The 20,144-nt window shown below is 34.4% G+C and overlaps 1 protein-coding gene across 1 annotated transcript in view; it reads left to right on the top strand.

Moving 5' to 3' along the window:
- LOC121430340 (phospholipid-transporting ATPase IF-like) overlaps nt 1-20,144 on the top strand; it is a 72,740-nt gene that overhangs the window by 11,683 nt on the left and 40,913 nt on the right. Inside the window, exons 2-9 of the mRNA XM_041627619.1 lie at nt 777-899; nt 3,173-3,262; nt 9,862-9,942; nt 13,217-13,324; nt 15,383-15,511; nt 17,289-17,461; nt 18,314-18,378; nt 19,650-19,731. Coding sequence (XP_041483553.1) covers nt 777-899; nt 3,173-3,262; nt 9,862-9,942; nt 13,217-13,324; nt 15,383-15,511; nt 17,289-17,461; nt 18,314-18,378; nt 19,650-19,731 — 851 coding nt within the window. The remainder of the gene's footprint in view (nt 1-776; nt 900-3,172; nt 3,263-9,861; nt 9,943-13,216; nt 13,325-15,382; nt 15,512-17,288; nt 17,462-18,313; nt 18,379-19,649; nt 19,732-20,144) is intronic.

Genomic DNA, 20,144 nt, shown 5'->3' with positions numbered 1-20,144 from the left:
AGCATGCATTGCATACAGAGACCTAGTGTAGGCTCTACATGTATCTATTGATTTCATGAAATCTACAATATCCCACAGTCCAGGTATATTAAATATAGTGTAGCATGAGAAATAATGAACCATCTGTTCATCATTATTCATGTTGAGATCTTTAGATTGTTATTTTTCAGGTATCTTATTGACTGTTTACATGCATACGTGTATGATTTCAAAGAATACTATTCATGTGCATGTACTTGTAACTCGTGATTGCGGGGTAAATGCATACACATTCCAGCCCTGATTATGAGAACATATTTTGTTTTGAGATAAATGCCAAATTTGGAGTCCAAATTATAACTTTTTGTTCATCTTGTGTGTGCATGTAGGGGTAGCATTTTTTTTTTTAAAACGGAAGAAAAAAAGTCATGGAAAATGTACAGGACAAAAATCTGCATTCCATTTTGTAAAGCCAAAGGTTAAAATTTAATCAATTTTTACATGAAAAGCATTAAACCAAAACAGATATTTTGTTTCAACTTACTGTAAAATCACTGTCCCTATGCATATAATGTACAGACAACATTTATTGATTACCCCCGGTAATTACATCCTGACAATGACCTTCAACTACTGAAATTATGAAATACAATGCATTCAAGTCAGAAAATACAATGTACACATGTTCTTCATCATAATCAAATATCTTTCTCTTTTTGTTGACTATTTGTAGGGCCTTACAGAACATGTTCTTCATCTTAATCGAATACCTTTCTCTTTTTGTTGACTATTTGTAGGGCCTTACAGAAAGATATGTTCCCGAGAACAGGACAGTGTTTGTAGGTAACCAGCCACCCCCTGTACAAGATGAAGCCTACATTCCACAAGATTTTCCTGATAATACTGTCGTCTCCTCAAAGGTAAATTTTTTTATTTGAAGATTATTATAATTGCAGTGGTGATTAAAAATATTCAAGATGAAAATGATGATGATTATGAATTTATGATGAACAATGATGATGATGGTTATAAAAATAATGACAGTGATAATGGTAATGGTAATAATAATGATGATGATGATAATTGTGGTGATGATGATGATATTGATGATAATGATGACAATAAATGATAGTGATAATTGTAATAATGATTATATTGATATTTGATACAGTATTTTATACATTGCTTTGCTTTACAAATGTCTCTACAAATATTCAGATTTGTTTCCAACAGAAACGAAATAAATATTGATGCAAATCATTTCATACAATAAATCATTGTCATTATAATTATCCAACAACATCAGTGATTCATCATTGAAAGAAAAATGATTAGTCAAGTCATTTCTGGCTATTAAACCATTGTATGTCGGTATGTGTTTTCATGAGAAATGATTTGATGTCTTTATTTGGTGTTGGTTCTCATTTATTGGGATTGAATGTAGATTTTTTATGATGAGGATGATTATGATGATGATATTTATGATGATGATGGTGATGATGATAATGGTGACAGAAATGACATAAATGATAGTGATAATTGTAATAATGATAATAATGATAAAGTATATTATATATTGTTTTGCTTTACAAAAATCTATTCAAACATTCATCTTTAAAAGAAATTGATTCATCAGGTCATTTTTGGCTATTCAACCATTTTTATTTGGATGAGAATTGATTTGATATCTTAACTTGGTGTTAGTGCCCAGGAATTGAAAATGAATGTACATATAGAGTGTTATATATGATGAAGATGATACTTGTGGTGCTGATGATGATGATGATTGTAATGATGATGATGATGATGAAGATGATACTTGTGGTGCTGATGATGATGATGATTGTGATGATGATGATGATGATGAAGATGATACTTGTGGTGTTGATGATGATGTTGATGATTGTGATGATGATGATGATGAAGAAGATGATACTTGTAGTGGTGATGATGATGTTGATGAAGATGATACTTGTGGTGGTAATGATGATGTTGATGATTGTAATGATGATGATGATGAAGAAGATGATACTTGTGGTGGTGATGATGATGATGATTGTGATGATGATGAAGATGATACTTGTGGTGGTGATGATGATGTTGATGATTGTGATGATGATGATGATGAAGAAGATGATACTTGTGGTGGTGATGATGATGTTGATGATCGTGATGATGATGATGAAGATGATACTTGTGGTGGTGATGATGATGTTGATGATTGTGATGATGATGATGATGAAGATGATACTTGTGGCGGTGATGATGATGTTGATGATTGTAATGATGATGATGATGAAGATGATACTTGTGGTGGTGATGATGATGTTGATGATTGTAATGATGATGATGATGATACTTGTGGTGGTGATGATGATGTTGATGATGAAGATGATACTTGTGGTGGTGATGATGATGATGATTGTGATGATGATAATTGTGATGCAGGTGGTGATGATGAAGATGATACTAGTGGAGATGATGATGATTATGATGATAGTGAGGTTGGTGGTAATGTTGACATGGTGATGTTGATGATGTTGTTCATTGTGGTCAGCATTATCATGAAGGAAACACTTGCCTATTTCACCAAGCCCATTAACTTTCAGACAACCTCATCGATTAATTGCTTTCAAAACGAAAGTTGCACAAAAGAGTCTTCTAATCGATGAATGATAAATTCTCCAATTTAGCTCTTCGTCTGCAAATTGCAAAAGCGAATTGCTTTTAATTTTGTTCTGCCTGTAGAGGCATGCACTGTGCAATAATTATAATTGTGATAGATGTCTCCCTGGGAATGCGCATAGAATTTCTCCTTTTGAATAATTTACTGTACATGTGCTTATTAAAAATAACCTATTTATAGTTTGCGGTGTTGCCAAGCAACGCAGTGCTCTCTCTGAATAGCTGGAGCTGTGTAGTGTTGCTTGTGTGTACAACAGTGAGAATTCAGAGTGTTTGTCTTGGAGTAAAAAATAATTCCTCCTAACACTTTATCATATTGCCTACCCGATGATTCTTCCAACCAAACTATTATTGCAGTGAATTTGTTCCATAGATATTGTACAGTGTACTTTGAATTTGTAGAAAATACCCGATTCGAAAGGATAACAAAAATGACACTATTTTATTTTTCCATTTTCATTTGCATTGCATATTATTTTCCCTTTTTTCTCTCAAATTCGTTTTGCAGTATACAGCAATTAACTTCTTCCCTAAAAATCTATTTGAGCAGTTCAGGAGAATTGCGAACTTCTACTTTCTCTGTGTTGCAGTCTTACAGGTAAATTGTCTTGTTTAAGAATAGAGGATAAGATTAGATTAGATGATAGCATACACATGTTTGTACATGTATTCATGTACATTTATTTGATTATTGCATTAATTAGTGAGTGTCGTCCTTGCAATTTAATCACTATATCTTCATCCCCTTTCTAAATGTCGAGTGCATCATGTATGTCAAAGATGACACCTACGACTCATTACATTCATGTACATGAACAATGTAATAACATGGTATTCTATTGTTAAGTTTAATTAAGACCACACATAATTCACATATGTCCATCTTTATATGTTGGCCTACATAATATTGTGAAGTAATGCATTTTGGAGAGTAATCTACATATGTTCATTCTCTTCTTCACTTATACACTCACACACAATGTTACATGAGCAATGATGTCTACAATTTGCTACTGTACTGATCATTTGTATTAAATTAAGACCACAGATAATTCAGATATCTTTGAATGATTACAGATAAGAGATGTATATACACGAAGGCCCGCATGTATAATTATCTGTGATGTACATGTATGTGTAATGCCCTTTTGAGAGTAATCAATATTTTTTCATAGTCTGTTCTTTAACACATACCGTAAATGTATATGTACATAAATGTCATTGTCATATAAAGTTACTGTCCATTTAATGTAAATTGAAACCACAGATAATTCAGTTACGTATCATTGTCTGCCTTTAAGAGATAGAGATATCAAATTTATCTGTGATGCAATGCCTCCATACCTGGAGTACCCTACATTACATGTACATGGCATTTGTCTCTAACGCCTTTTGGGTATATTTGCACATGGGCCCACTGCGAGCCCGTCACCACTGATCAAGTGGAGTTAATTATTAAACTCTTTAATAGATATACTCCCATCTATTATGATACATCAATCAGCATACATGATTTGTAGGAGGTTGGGTGTGTCCGGCAATGTAATGTCATTATCTCCCTGCATTCTGCAAGGAGGCATGGCAAACACAGGATTTTAGTTTTGCAAAGGTAAATTAATTGAATTTTCAAATGAAAAGTAACGAATCAAAACAGATTTTCTATCTTGATTTATCGGTATTAAACCAAAAGTCACTTTACAATTTCTATGAGAATGAAAAATAAAAACACAGTACTACATACACCATACTACATAGAACTCATAGACCCCTGTTACATCTGAGAGATTCCCTACCTCGGGCCGGCCCGGGGCCTACCTCGGGTCGGAAAGAAATCAGATGTAAACATCCCAAACCTACCTCGGGCCACCTTTTAGCGAACCTACCCGAGACCACATCCAGAGGTAGTCTTGGGTAGGTATCGGGCCGGCCCCGGTCCACCGATTCGTAGATGTAAACGCACACAAGCTTTCGAACCTATCTCGGTCCGTTCGCCAGCTGTCAAATTACGTCATAGCGCGCGCTATCCCCTCCCCAGCCCCGTCGTTCTTCGAATGTTTTTGTGACATGCGACATGTGAATTGTGATTGATGAAGTCTTTGATTTGAGTGAAAAGAAGCATTTTAAACGTATCCTTTTCAAGTCGATCATATCTTCAACGACTGCTGGGATCATCAGCATTCTTTCAGAATCTCGGGTAACTTCAATTAGCGCGCGCGAATTATTCGGAGCCTAAATCGAGAGCGCCTTTTAAAGGTGTCAGCAATCGGATGCCGCTCGAAACAGTACAGATAGGGCGATAGGGGAGGGAATGAACACTGTGATGTAAACAGACCACATTTCGGACTCGGTCTGTTCGCGAAGCTAATCCACCAATAATCCAGTCAAGGTTCCAAGTGGACTCGGTCGGGTCTCGGGTAGGAAACTTTCAGATGTAACAGGGGTCTAATTTACATGTGTGTTATGTGCTCAACATTTAAATTTATGTTTAACTTCAATAATATTTTATGAATATAATTATAGACGTTTATTGAAACAAAGCAAAGGAATATATAGTGATTTAAAAAATTTAAGATTTTAAAATTAATTGAAAAATAATTGCATACAGAATGATATGTTTCTAGGCATCATGTTCATAATAACAAAGGCGTTGAACTTTCCGCTATTTCTCGCGTTGTAATTGGCCTTCAGTTCTGTTTCCCAAAGCATTTTCTGTATTTCTCCATGTATATTTCTAAAGTTTGCTGCATTTCAGTTGCATCTGCTGTTTCTGTTTTGCAAAAGGAATAGTTTAGTAAAGGTCAGTCATGTGGTTAAAAGATGACGAAACCAATAGCAAACAGGATACAGGAAACAATAGGATATATCCATTCTTCCCTTCACCTCTTAACTCTACACTTCTATATTGGGTTATTACTACCATTCTCAAGTTCTCTTTCTCTCTCTCCCACCTCTTCAACCTCTTTCTTGGTCTGTCTCTGTCTCCATGGCCCCGTCTGACAAAGAGTTGTGATTAATCCGATCAATCGCAACTATGGAAAGCCAGCAAAGTCAACATATAAATGCATGTTTGTAAATAAAAATTTCTAGGTATAAATGTATATCCATAAATTCATTGATTTCTTGATAATTTGGTGTGTTCTCCTTTAACATTTTGCAAATTTCCTGTAGAAAAAATTGACACTGATGGATTTCCATAGAGTTACGTTTGATTGGATCAATCGTAACTCTTTGTAAGACGGGGCATATCTTTCTCTGTCTCTCTTGCTCTCTTATTATATCTTTCTGATCCTCTAGTTGTTTTCTGCCTACATTCTCTCATTCCCCTTTTGCTTGTCTCTCTGTCTTTCATGCTCTCTCCCTATTTTCCCCTCATCTTTCTCAAACTCTGGGCCAGCGGTATTTCTGGCTTCTGCCTCTCTGTCATACTCTCTCCTCATTGCTTCTATCCTCTATTTAAATATTTGTCAATATGTTTCTAATATTTTCTCAATTTAACCCATTGTGTGTGTGTTTCTCTGTGTGTCTCTCTCTTTCTGTCTTTCTGCCTACTTCCCAACTCACCCCTCTCACTCTCCATACATTTTTATTTTTTTTTTGGTGGGGGGCTCTTTTTCTGTTGGTTTTAATCTCTGTCTGTCTCCCCTGAAACTCTCTTTATAGTGACATCCAACGTCTTTGCAGAACCTTAGTGTTCTGTCTATCTGGTCCCTGTTGTGCAGCTGCGGTGTAGTGCCTTTGTTTACAATGCACACTGAATCAATCAATAATAGACAGATCTGTAATTTTATTGTTCAAACTAATTGACCCGGTGAAATTCAAGAGTATGATAATGAACTCCAGTCTATTATCTCACATCATAGAATAAATCATATGAACACTGTAGAGGTTGTTACTTTTGTGTTTTTTGAATGGCAACCTCTGGCTGTATGCACTGGATGTATTAGGCCAAGTAAAAAAAGAAAGTAGTTGATCGTCCGGGTTTTTTGAGAGCGGTGATGAGGGAGGTCCTTACTATTTGCTATCTTACTATTTTTTTTAAAAACAAGGAGGCATTTTCTCGGCCCGATTTTCAATATCAATGATGAGGGAGGTCCTTACTATTTACTATTTTTTTTGCTATTTTTTATTCTAATGGTTGCCAGGCCATGTCAAGCTCGAAATATGTGATCGATGCATGCTTAATATTAATAATAAATGAGTAGAAATGTATGCATACATACAATTGATTGGAAATCTATGGAAAATGTATTATGCGATAAAAATCTATTGATGTATTTATACTGATGTATACCGGTACTGTATTGTAAAACAAAACGTTCATGTCAAGTGAATGATTTAAACATTATTCTATATTAATATAGGCCTATATATATTGTAAAGGTAAAAAAAAACATGGGGTGGGGTCATTTTTATTACCACGGAGCCTTCATTAGTTTTCCAGAGCCAATCTCTTTTTAGCTCTGGGCATGGTTTCGCATCGCAGTTTTCCAGCTGCTTGTATATTCATTAACATGTTGTTTAATACTGTTCAATTTTTATTCATTTTCTAATTGATATCAAACGTTAAATGATGATTGAATTAATTGTTAATTGTTCACATACCGTAATGTTTATTATTTCATGTTTGTAACTCTAAGTGTTAGTTATTTACTAACTAATTTTTAGTTTTACAATTTTCCATCAAATTGAATAGCTCAAGGAAGAATAAAGTTTATCAAATTTGAACAGAATTGGCACTTCTTGGAATCCCAATCTTCATAAAGAATAACCCACTTGAAATTATTTTTTGAATATTCAATGCACTGCCTGCTGACGTTAGAAAACTCAATTGATTTCACAAATTCACATGTTGTGCCAGCACAGTCAATAACATCATCCCAGCACACAAGTCATGCATTACCCAACAGAGTCACAACTCACAAGCACAGTCAATCACCGTAACACACATCAAATTATAGGTGCTATCACTCACCAAAAAACCCGCCGAAATACAAATTTACGTCATTAAAATTGATTTTTCTGCGCCATATTTCCAAAGCACGCGACGGATTAGTTCAGATTCAGGAAGCGGGGTCCCCGAAAATGCACTAAAAATGAAGAAATCCGTGATCTTCCCCGAGTTTGCAAACTTTATTTTCTTGCTAATTTATGATGGTATCTTCAAAATTCCAATAGAAAATCAAATCAGAATTTTTTTCTTTCATGCAGTTACGGCGATATCAGACTTTGTAATTGTTTTTAAAGTTGCGAGAGAGATCCCAAAGCAAATGAGAGCAAATCGCTTGCCTATTTTGTGATTTTTTTCGCTATTCAGCAGCCATAAAAATAGTAAATATCAAGAAAATTGATGCTGCAAGGAAAAAGGAACATCACAATTTTTTTTTTTTTTTTTTAGCCAATTTTTGAAAATAGTAAATATCAAAAATTTCCATGCGGCGGCCAAAATAGATGCGCGCGAGGACGATCAACTACTTTCTTTTTTTACTTGGCCTTATAATGATAGAAATGGCATTTAATCATCAAAATCTTAAACAAACAGCTACAAATTACCTTCTTTACAGATAGCAATATGGACAATGAAATACATGTAGTATATCTCATTATTTCAATAGCAATTCGGGGGCATCATGGTCTAGTGGTTAAGACTCTTGTCTTTCAATCAGATTGACATGTGTTTGAATCCCAGCCATGACAAGTTTTCCTTCAGCAAGAAATTTACCCATATTGTGCTGCACTCGATCCAGGTGGGTGAATGGGTACCTGGTAGGAGTTATTCCTTGAAGGCTTTACCGCCAATATGGCTGCTCAGCAACAGCCGGGGTAATAATATGATAATATAAAGTATCAAGCACAGTAGAGTATATACAATTATAGTACATGTAGCTGCGCTATATAAATGGACCATAATGATGGGAAGGCCCTTGAGAAATTCAAAATACATAATTCAATTTTTTGGGCTTCCATCCAGTGAATAAGATTGCAATTTCACTCTGAAAAGTAAGTCAGAAAAAATCCTGGAACAAGCAGGATTCGAACCTCTCATCTACCGATTTCCGGTCAGCGACATGGTCACCAGGCCATCACATGGCACAGTCATGATGGAATAAAGAACAAATACACTTCAACCACTGATTATGAATCTGATTTGCATTCATCGTCTGCCATATGGACAATGAAATGGATAATGGAACATTAATGAAGTTTGATGATGTAATTTGTACACTATTTCTGGCTTGCAGTGCATCAAGTGAATAAGATCTCATGTTCACAACTGGCAATAGACCAGTTAGTAGTTACTTCATGGACAATTTTGGTCAAATGACCTTTCATTTCTTTCATCATGATAGGCAGATTTCAAAGCAAGATTTTACGTAAGCTTGCCTTACATAGCAGGATGAAGAAATTGAATAGACCAGGTGACTAGAATAGCACACAAATGAACACTTAGTGAAGGCATTTGTTGCATTCCTACTTTAAATGCATATCTTAGCATGTTGCACAATGTACTTTGCAAACTGTGAAATACCAGTCGTTCGTGGAAGCATTGTTGTTTTTTGTGGATGTAAATGAAAACGACAATTCAAAAGAATATATGAATAATCAAGACATCAAAGTTGGTGCTTATCTCATTAGATTTTAAAGCACCATGTCACTTTAGTACAAATGACCTTCTGATCATGCGTAGAATCTTTTGATCATGTGCAGAAAGGAACTACGAACTGGCTTATATAATATGTACATAGCCACTAGATGCATCAATTGGAGTTTTTCTTCAGATGAAGTTCCCATTGATGAGTGATGTTTTATTATATCAGAGGAATTGTGATCAAACAAAATTTGAGAGTAGTTCAAATGCATATGTGTATTCACTAACTGGCGGCAAAGCCGGCCTGTGCCCCCCTTTTGAGAATCAAAAGTAAAATTTGTAATGTAAAAATTCTGTTGAAACAGAAGTGTGCCCCCTTTTGAAATTGAAGACCTTTTTTTTTTGCTTCTCAATTTTTTTTCCTGGGACAAAACATCCTTAATTTTCGGTTAAAAACCATTTATTTTTTGCTTGTCAAATTATAATCATGTAAACTGATGATAAAGCCCCATATCAGCAACAACAATAAACATTATATATTTAGTTTTTTAATTTTCATTTTGATCTATATGCATTGATTCTCCTTATTGTTTTTGTTTATCCTTTTACAGTTAGCCATCGATACGCCAGTAAGTCCTTGGACAAGCATATTGCCTCTCATCTTTGTAGTAGGGGTTTCCATGATCAAACAGGTAAATATGGAAATAGATTTGAATACATAAAACCAATAGAGAGACATGCTTTTGTAGATTTTAGTTTAGCCCTTTAAAGGGAAACTTATTAATCACCTTTTTGGTGATGATATGTTGCTGCCAACTTTTTTGGAGTCATATTTTTTTTGTTTTAAAGGAGAAGTAATGTATTAAAGGTTAAAAGAGGAAAGGAATCTGAATGATGCCGATATAATCAACAGTAGAGAGGCAAGATCATCTGACAGTCTTCAGGTTGGGAGTCTCCTCTATGTACTTCAGAAAATAAACAAGAGAGGGAGAGGGATTTATTATTCATTGATAAATCTCATGAAGAGTAAGATGCTGTGTTAGGGGTACTGGCTGAAAATATCGAAATGAATAAATCCACTGAGCATAATGCTGAAAATTTCTTTAAAATCTGATAACAATTATTGAAGTTATTGAATTTTAAAGTTTAGCAATATATTGTGAAAACAGTGATATGCATGTCGTCATGAATATTTACAAAGTGGCCTACGATGTCACATCCCCACTATCCTTTTTCTGTAATACATGTATGTATTACATAAAATCATAAATTTATTTTTTCATACATGTGTGAATGATATGTCTCCCTTGTTGCAACAATCAATATCTAATGCACTAATAATCAGGTGTCAGTTTGATTGTTTTGGTTCTTGGAAGGAAAGATTTGAATAAACCTAATTCATATTATAAAATACAAAAGAACAAGTGGGGATATGACATCATCTTTGCTCATTGAATATTCATGAAGAAATGCCTTGAACTGTTTCACTGGAATAATCTTTAAAATGCCATATCTTTGTTATTCTTTGTCCGATTTTGATCAAATTTTGTTTGCCTGATTTTTCTTTATAACCATATCAATTTCAGCCTAGAGTACCCCTTAAAGGTAAAACTGCAATACACTCTCTAACTGAAGACCACTCTCCTCCCCATAAATTATCCCTAATTCTAGATATGTTTAGTATATGGAAAGAAAGATAGCATCAATATATCATTGATAGGGGCGTGACAGATGCCTTTAAACATTTCTATTGAGTCGGAAGTCTTCTGTATAAAAAAATATAAAGAGGGGGGGACCAGAGATTTATAATTTATTGATACAAACTGCATGGGAAAGAGGGAGAGTTGAGTATGGTTAGCCTAATAACTGCCATAATGGGCAATTTTTTTATCATCAAAATATTCCAATCATTGGTCAGTTGTATATGGGTGAGTATGACCCTTGTTACATCTGGAAAATCACTGACCCAGGGCCAGACTGCGTCCATCCTGAGGCTACTGCTGGAGTGGTTCTGAGTACATACAGGTTTGCTAAAAGTGGCCCAAGGTTCGTTCGGCATGTTTACATCTGTTCAATTTCCTACCCAAAGCAGGCCCAGCGATTGTCTAGATGTAGCAAGGGTCATGCAACCCCTCCCTTTTCTTCTCTCTTCCCTTTCCTGTCACCCTATCCATCCCCACCCCCCTCTATCAAGCAAAATTGCCCCTGGTTTGACATATATATATGTAAATATAAGTAACACACGAGTATGCCTTTTCATACTTCATTTTAAGGTCATTGGACAAACAAACAATAAAAGTGATTCGAAAATGGTTTTATATTTTCTAATTGTCTAAAATTTTTGGTCTTGCATAATGTCTATTATATAATAACTTACCAATAGTTCGCCTTTCACTTTCAGGTATTCTGTCTTTGTAGTATATTTTTTTTTAACTTGAATATATTGAGGCAAAAGCCTGTGTGTAATTTTCATGTATTGGTTTATTGAATGTTTCAAGTGACTTTGATTCAAGGTGTCTTCATAATTCATTAGGTAGGGAACGATCTTGAATTTCCTGTTTACTTTACCTTTTGTTTTGTTTTCAAAAGCTTCCTGATATCATTGTGCATGCAAGGAAAGTGTTATTACATGTATATATTTCAGGAGGTTAAAGATAAATTCCAGTTCTGGTAATGATCTCAAAATGACTTTTTACAGAATGTAATACATGTATAATGACCACCCAAATGTCTGTTTGTATGAATAAAAAATATATGCCAAAGAATTCTGGAATAAATTGTGTAATTGCTGAGAAATAAGCAAAATAAGCGCGGATTCTGTCACTTCGATCGGGTCTTTATTCCAGCAATAATAATAAAACACTATCCCACGTGTGCCTATCTGTGTTGGTGATCTTCAGTGTGAACATTTTTCAGCGTAGATTTCAAGATTTCACAAAGTTCAGTTTATGTAACTGTACCAGATCTGGATCCTTGATGATATACTGACAATTAAGCCTGTTTTACAAACTTTCTCATGAAATCAGTGTTTACTGCAACTACTGGTATTTCTCTTTAAAGTAGATAAAAAAATTCCCCAAAACATACATTTGGTTTAGTTTTCAATAGAACATGACACAAAAGTCCTACAAAGGTATGACTGAGTGATAAAGACAATAAAAAATAGTAAGGATGAAAAGAAATTATGCTGAACACCCCCCCACGAAGATAGAATATGCAGGAGCTTCTTTGAACCAAGGCTATATGCATCTTTGTTTTAGACAATTTAATATCTCTCACCACTCAATATTTCATGCAAGTATTGTTTTACAACCTACTTAAAAGGCGGAATTAGACTATTAATACTGTTTGGACTTGATATTGAAACAAAAGTAACACTCAAGTGTACTTGAAGCAGTCAATTATTCCTACGTAGTTAAGTGTACATGATAGGCAGTCATCATTTTATCCTTGTTTTTCAATACAATCACACTACCTACTAATATACAAATATATAGTAGTTGCCTTTAAAAGTTATTTTTAGAACTGAGCCAAGGATGCATGAACTCATGTCTTTATGTAGAGTGGATATACATGTATGTGCATTTATTATTATTATTTTTTAATATATTTTTTTTAATTTTTATTCTTAAAATATTTTCAAAAATATTTCTTTATTATTATTTTCTATTATTGGTATGATGATTGTGTTGAATTATTATTATTATTATCATTTTTGTTATTATTATTATATTATTATCATTAATATTATTGTTCTTCTTGATATTATAATCATTATCATCATCTTTATTTTTATATTTTGATTAGTGTTGTTATCATCATCATTTATCATTGCTATATTTGTGTGCATTCTGCCAGGATATAAAAGGAAAAGACTCCTCTCTGATTACCAAGGTAATTATTTCCCCCTGCTCATGAAATCACCAAAGGCATGCTCAAACATTATTCTTTTGTTTTGTTGCCCAGGGTTACGAGGACTGGTTGCGTCACAAAGCGGACAATGAGGTCAACAAAAGAGCGACCCTCGTCGTACGAGATGGAGTGATAGAGAAAATCAAATCAAGGGATGTTCGGGTGAGTTGTCAATGTTTGCAATCCTGGCCTTGAAAACCAGCCAAAAAAAATTAATATTAATGATTCAAAGGCATTCAAAGGCTAATAAATGTCAGAAATAAAGCTCAGTCAAAAAGCTCAGGAACATTTCATTGCAAAGTCCATTGGCTATGATAATTTTTTTTTCTGGGGGGGGGGACTATCAAAGTTTACATTTTGATACCTGAAAATGTTGTTAATTTTCCAACTCTATGAGGCAATGAAAAGAGTTCGAAGAGATGCTGAGGCAGGAGGCTTTTTGTTAAAAAATGTTGCTTCAAAACTCTCCGTACTAATCAAATTCTTTAATCGCATAGAGACATAGCTTATATGACATGTGCTGTATAAAAACTTACTCTTTTATTCTAAAAGGTTCATTCGTGAAGTGTATAATTACAATGTAGGTCTAGTACAAAGATTTGTTGGAAACTATATCACATGACTCGTTAATAATGATGTATCGGTCACCTTGCAACGGTAGTGTGTGGGATATTTTTTTCCAAGTCATGCACTCATGTCACTATGAACTCTGTATCACAAAGCTTCACAATGGATCATAAAGTTGATTTATAATTGATTGCATGCAAAAATGGTCAGGGATAAAATTGGTCACAAAGCTTTTATGTTACATGGTCCAGGGAATTTTTTTGCTTTTTCATTGAATTCTACTAAAATAGCATGTTACTACTAAGTTCAATTTCACGTTTTGTACAATGCCCAGTACCTTTGCTTACATGTATGTCTTCACTGATGAAACCATTTTATTTCATACCGCATTGCCCTAGTTAGTAGTATTATACTATTTGTCATCCATGAACTGGCACTTGGATACAGGTATATTTTCTAAAAGTGAAAGATTTTGCCTTCATTTGTTGCAGAAATAATATTTTAATTTTGAAGTGGGATTATTGTTTTACTGTATATGTTCACTAGATACAATGCACGCATAAACCGTCCCAGCTCTGTAAACATTCTTGACTAAAATGGTCTATGGCTACATGTACATGTGCACGCACACTCTTAAATGCAGGACAAACTGGTACCCCTATATTTCTAACCATCTTGATTGATGTGGTGATCAACAAAATACAGTGTGTCCCACAAAAAGGGAAACCCATTTTCAGAGATAGATTTTACAATTATTATGTGTTTTTACTTTTAAATTTGGTACTCATAGCAAGATTGGAATCTCATTTCTAATTTGAAAGTAACAGCTTAGCAAATCGTTCATGCATGGCAGATAACAAACATTAAATATTGAGACATATCAGAAACGATTTGTGCAGAAACACATGTGATTCTTTAATCCACTCTCATTTCAGGGATCAGTGAAAGAATACAAAACAAATGCTAATGAGCCAATCATCGCATAAACACGATAGTGGTATCATGAACCAATTATTTCCAAGTTTTCTGTGCAACCTGGTTTTGAAATTAAAATTTCAAACTCATCTTGCTCCTTACTGCGTTAAGTACAGTATTCTTCTCATATTAGGTATCAAAATAAAGAGGAATAATATGATTATGTATTTTATGAAATATTAATTAATTTGCCTTTGAAGAATTAAGACATGGGAATCCCAGTTTCCTTTTTCAGGGATGCACTGTATATTGCCTACTCAGATATTGATTTCATCAAAAATTTTCTGAATTCCTTTGTCTCTTTTTTAACTTGGAATGTATATGAATATTAATTTCCATTTTTTTATTAGTACCTGGTAGATAGGATTTCTATTTCTTTTCATTACCGTTTTTATATCCTTTATCTCTTCCATTCTCTCTCGCTCTGTTTGCCCTTTGCTCCATTTAATTTCTGTTCGTTTCAGTTCCTGAATCAAAGACAGTTACAGTGTGCATTGTAAGATTCCTGTAAAAATATGTATGTCTGTCTTCCTGTATTTCTGATTTTCTTCTGTCTGTTTTTCTATGTATCTGTTTGCCTGTCTGTCTGTCCGTCTCTCTCTGTGTCTGTCTCTCTTGTTTCAATGCACAGTATTTTGTACTCCTCTAAATCCCTTTCTATGTACATCTTTAAAACAGGTCGGTGATATTGTCAAAGTCCAAAATAACGATGAGATACCGTGTGACATGGTCTGCTTATCGTCGGTCCGAGAAGATGGCGACTGTCACGTGACCACTGCCAATTTAGACGGTGAAACTAATCTCAAGGTAAAACCCCTTTATACTGTGTCATTAATGATGATGATAAAAATAATAACAACGTCATATTTTATCCGGGGTAGCCACTTCGTTTCTGAAAACCGTTCTCCCAGTGGGCCCTGCTTAACATGACAATGTCATTATTACCCTGGATTTAGCTAGTGTGACATTACACTAGTGCTATACTAGAGCTTCTGTGAATGATGTGCTGACCAGGCTTGTCCCTTAAACTGTTCGTGAACGAAGCCACCAGGCCTCATCTGGCGCAGTTGAGAACACCAATAGTTGATGCAATTTAATGTATATAATTCTATACTTTTTGTCTCGCCTGCATAGCAGAGCGACACCATTGGGGGTCGCTTTTCCAATGGCGACGGCGGCGGCAGCGTCAACATAAAATCTTAACCTAAGGTTAAGTTTTTGAAATGACATCATAACTTACAAAGTATATAGACCTAGTTCATGAAACTTGGACATAAGGTTAATCAAGTATTACTGAATATCCTGCCCGAGTTTCAGGTCACATGACCAAGGTCAAAGGTCATTTAGGGTCAATAAACTTAGACCATGTTAGAAGAATTATTTTCAAAATCTTAAACGAAGGTTAAGTTTTTGAAATGACATCATAACTTAGAAAGAATATGGACTTAGTTCATGAAGCTTGGGCATAAGGTTAATCAAGTATTAGTGAACATCCTGCTCGAGTTTCACGTCATGTGACCAAGGTCAAAGGTCATTTAGGGTCAATGAACTTTGGTCAAGTTGGGGTTACATGTATTTGTTGAATTACTATCATAACTTTGAAAATTTATGGATCTAGTTCATGAAACTTGGACATTAGGTTAACTAAGTACCACTGAATTCCCTGTGCGAGTTTCAGGTCGCATGACCATGGTCAATGGTCATTTAAGGTCAATGAACTTTGGCCGTGTTGGGGGTATTTGTTAAATTACCATCCTAACTCTGTAAGTTTATGGAACTAGTTCATAAAACTTGGACATAAGAGTAATCAAGTATCACTGAACATCCTCTGTGAGTTTCAGGTCACAAACCAAGATCAAAGGTCAGTTAAGGTCAATAAACTTAGGCCATATTGGGGGTAATTGTTGAATTGCCATCATAACTTTGAAAGTTTATGGATAGAGTGAATGAAAATTCATCGTTCGAATGTCATTCATGGTCAATGAACATGGCATTATGTCACTATATGAATGGTGATTTGTAAGTGATTATTTTATTGTAGTTTTCAAAGTTAGCACTGCTGCTATATTAAATCGCGTATTGCAGGCGAGACTGCCAGAGGCGTTCCACTTGTTTGTTACTTATCATTTATATTTATATTTTTTTTCTGACAATTGTAAGTGCTGTGATACTTTTTGTGTATAGCACATATAAATAACCATTATTATTATTATAGGTAAAAATGAAATTTTGTAGGCAAGATTGGGAAAAAATAAATAAGGGGAATATGGAAAATATTTCACTCAGTTTAAAGCCATTATTTGCTCTAAGTCAAACAAGTAGACAAACAAAATACACCCATCTGGTCTTTAAAATGCCCCATTCAAGTACTCAGTATTATCATTTTTTTTTGCTTTTTTAAATCAATATTGCTATCATTATATTATTACTATTGTTATTATTGTTGTTGTTCCTATTGATAAAATAAACCAGGATCATCATTGCCATTAATGTTAATATTAATATTATCATCAATATTATTATCATTACATTAGTAATTTCACTATTATTGATTTTCAATCATTCTATGTTCTTTTCTGTCCAGATATTCAGGTCATTACCAGACACTGCCATTCTGCAAACAGAGGAGAGTCTGAATTCATTGTCCGCCGTCGTGGAGTGCCAGCAACCTATCTTAGATTTGTACAAATTTGTTGGGAGAATGACTTTATACCAAAACACCAATGTGCCTAATAATAACAGCAATCCAACCCAAAAGTGAGTGGCATTGAATTTCAAAATTTGAGCCAAAAAATAACTAAAATAGAAGTTTTTATACTCAGTTTTGGTATGATATATTAATGATAATAACAATAGCTGGATTTATAAGCACTTTTTGCCTGAGGAAACAAAGCGCTCGCTATTATTACCCCAGCTTTAGCTCGAGCTACCATCACTGGCGCTCAGTGCATGCAAGGAATTAATCCTGCCGGGTACCCATTCACCTCGCCTGGGTTGAGTGCAGCACAGTATGGATAAATTTCTTGCTGAAGGAAAATACGCCATGGCTAGGATTTGAACCCACAACCCTCTGTTTGAAAGGCGGGAGTCAGAACCACTAGACCACGATGTACCCACAATATAATAATATTCTTCGTAGGCAAGCGAAGCACATTATACTGGTGTGTTGGCTCAGTTGGTAGAGTGTCTTATAACCGGGAGGTCGGGAGTTCAAACCCCATCCTCGACAGACAAAATAACATAAAAAGATGGGAGTTGCTGCTCCCCTTTTTGGCGTTCAACATTAAAGAGATAGAGCCTCGCTGCACAATGGCTGCCGGGCCTGCGATCAACTGGGCAAAATTATTTTTTATTTATTTCTATTCTCGGATTTCTATTTCCTTTGGATTTTCAATGCTCCGTTTGGCTCATAAAGAATAGATTCTTGCACTAGTTCAATCAAAGGTTGTAGAAACATTAACAAGCTTGTTACGATACCTGAAAAAAAAAAATTTTGCTGTATCTTATATTCAATGCAATATTTATATACGTCTATCATGTATTCATGATTAAAAATTCTGTAGCAAAGTTTTAATTTTTTAATTAATTTCTATTTGTGGTTTATTCCAGGCCTTTAACTGCAGAAAATGTCTTATTACGTGGATGTCGCCTTAAAAATACAGAATATATTTATGGTAAGTAGATCTTGTATTTCAATCACACAATAATAATGCAGGCACACAAATAAATTTGACTCCAAACGTACCAGAAATATGTCACAGGAAATAATTATATGATTTTGGCTGACTTTGAGGGAGATACTATATGTTTTTCTCCGAAGTAGTCACAAAGTGCCCGAGTCTTGATGAGGGCAATATGGGTCTACTGAGGGAAACTATAGTAATTTGTGTTGAGTTAAGCAATCAGACAGACAAAATATGCTGTTATATCTTGTCTCTAAATTGCCTCAATCAGTGTTGCTGTGCATGACATATTTCTATTTCTGTATATCCTGTTTGTGAATCCCTAGTTTACACTTCAATAATGCTAGAAATGGGAATGAGACAGAATGCATCAAGGATGAAAATCTCCTTTCTATGCATTCTGAGAATGTTCAGGCACATCCTGTATATGCTTGCGAATGTGATCCTAGACATCTAAACAGTCTTCTCATTGTAAAGTGATGAAGATTACTATTAGTTTGATCTGTGTTAAATCTGCTGATAAATATAATAAATCAAAATTTGACATCTGTACAATCCAGAATGGGAACATTGCTAAATGTACTCTAAATGTAGTAAATGTTTCTCTATATTTTCTGATACTCCAATATCACTAAAAAAGAAATGCATTTGAGGGAAACCAGGGCCCCGTCTTACAAAGAGTTATGATTGATCCAATCAATTTTAACTCTATGGAAATCCATCCATGCCATAATTTTCCAAAAGAAAATTGCACAATCTCATTTGTAAAAAAAAAATATCACACTGAATCTTCAAGAGAACAATAAATGTATTGATATACATCATAATCTATGAAATATTTTGAACAAATTTGCATTTTAGATGTTGACGTTGCTGGCCATCCATAGTTGAGTTTGATGGGATCAATGGAACTCTTTGTAAGACGGGGTCCTGTTTTACCTTCAATCACAAACAAGCATATGCATTCAGTTGCTGCTTGAGATTCTGTCATTATCAAATAGTTGCCAAGTGTAACCATCAGATCCTATCTTTGACTTCATTATTACATGCCTCCTGATCAAAAGCAGTGAATTCACCAGAATTTACGGAAGGAATACATGTATGACAAAATTTCTCGCACTGGCTTAATTTTCTCTCTTTTGCCATGATACTAATTTCAGCAGGATTTATTTGCCATTAACCATTCTATCCCTTTGAAGAAGCATGATTCTAGAATAAAGTATTTTATAATTCTGTTTCCCCTTTCTTCATCTCCTTCTCAGGTTGTGCAGTGTACACAGGAGAGGAAACCAAGATGGCCTTAAATTCTAAAACCAAAGGACAAAAATTCTCCTGTATAGAAACGTGAGTTGAGGCTGACAGTTTGTTTTATTCGTTCTTTCTTTCATCTATTATTTGTATTCACTTTTTTAATTTCTTGTCATTTTATACTTCTTTTTATTTATTTATTCATTTTGCTCAATTATTTATTTATTCATGTATTTGTTTGTTTGTTTGTTTGTCCGTTTGTTCACTTGTTTTGAGGGGGAAGGGGAGTGGGTTGAGTGACTAAATTTTATTTTTCTTTGTATGAATGTTCTAACTATCAAAGAAAACATGATTCCTGTTTTTCTTCAGTTGGCAATGTGATGGAAATGTCAACATAGTTGTTTTTCATTCAAATTGGATAGTTAATAACTTTTTAAGGTGATCTCTATCAATATTTATTTATATCTGATACATAATAATAATAATAATAGTAGTTATATCTTATGTGC

Source organism: Lytechinus variegatus, chromosome 16 (genome assembly GCF_018143015.1).
Source record: "Lytechinus variegatus isolate NC3 chromosome 16, Lvar_3.0, whole genome shotgun sequence".
Taxonomy (NCBI): domain Eukaryota; kingdom Metazoa; phylum Echinodermata; class Echinoidea; order Temnopleuroida; family Toxopneustidae; genus Lytechinus; species Lytechinus variegatus.
Note: the sequence above shows the minus strand (reverse complement) of the source record. Positions and strands in the feature narration are given on the sequence as shown.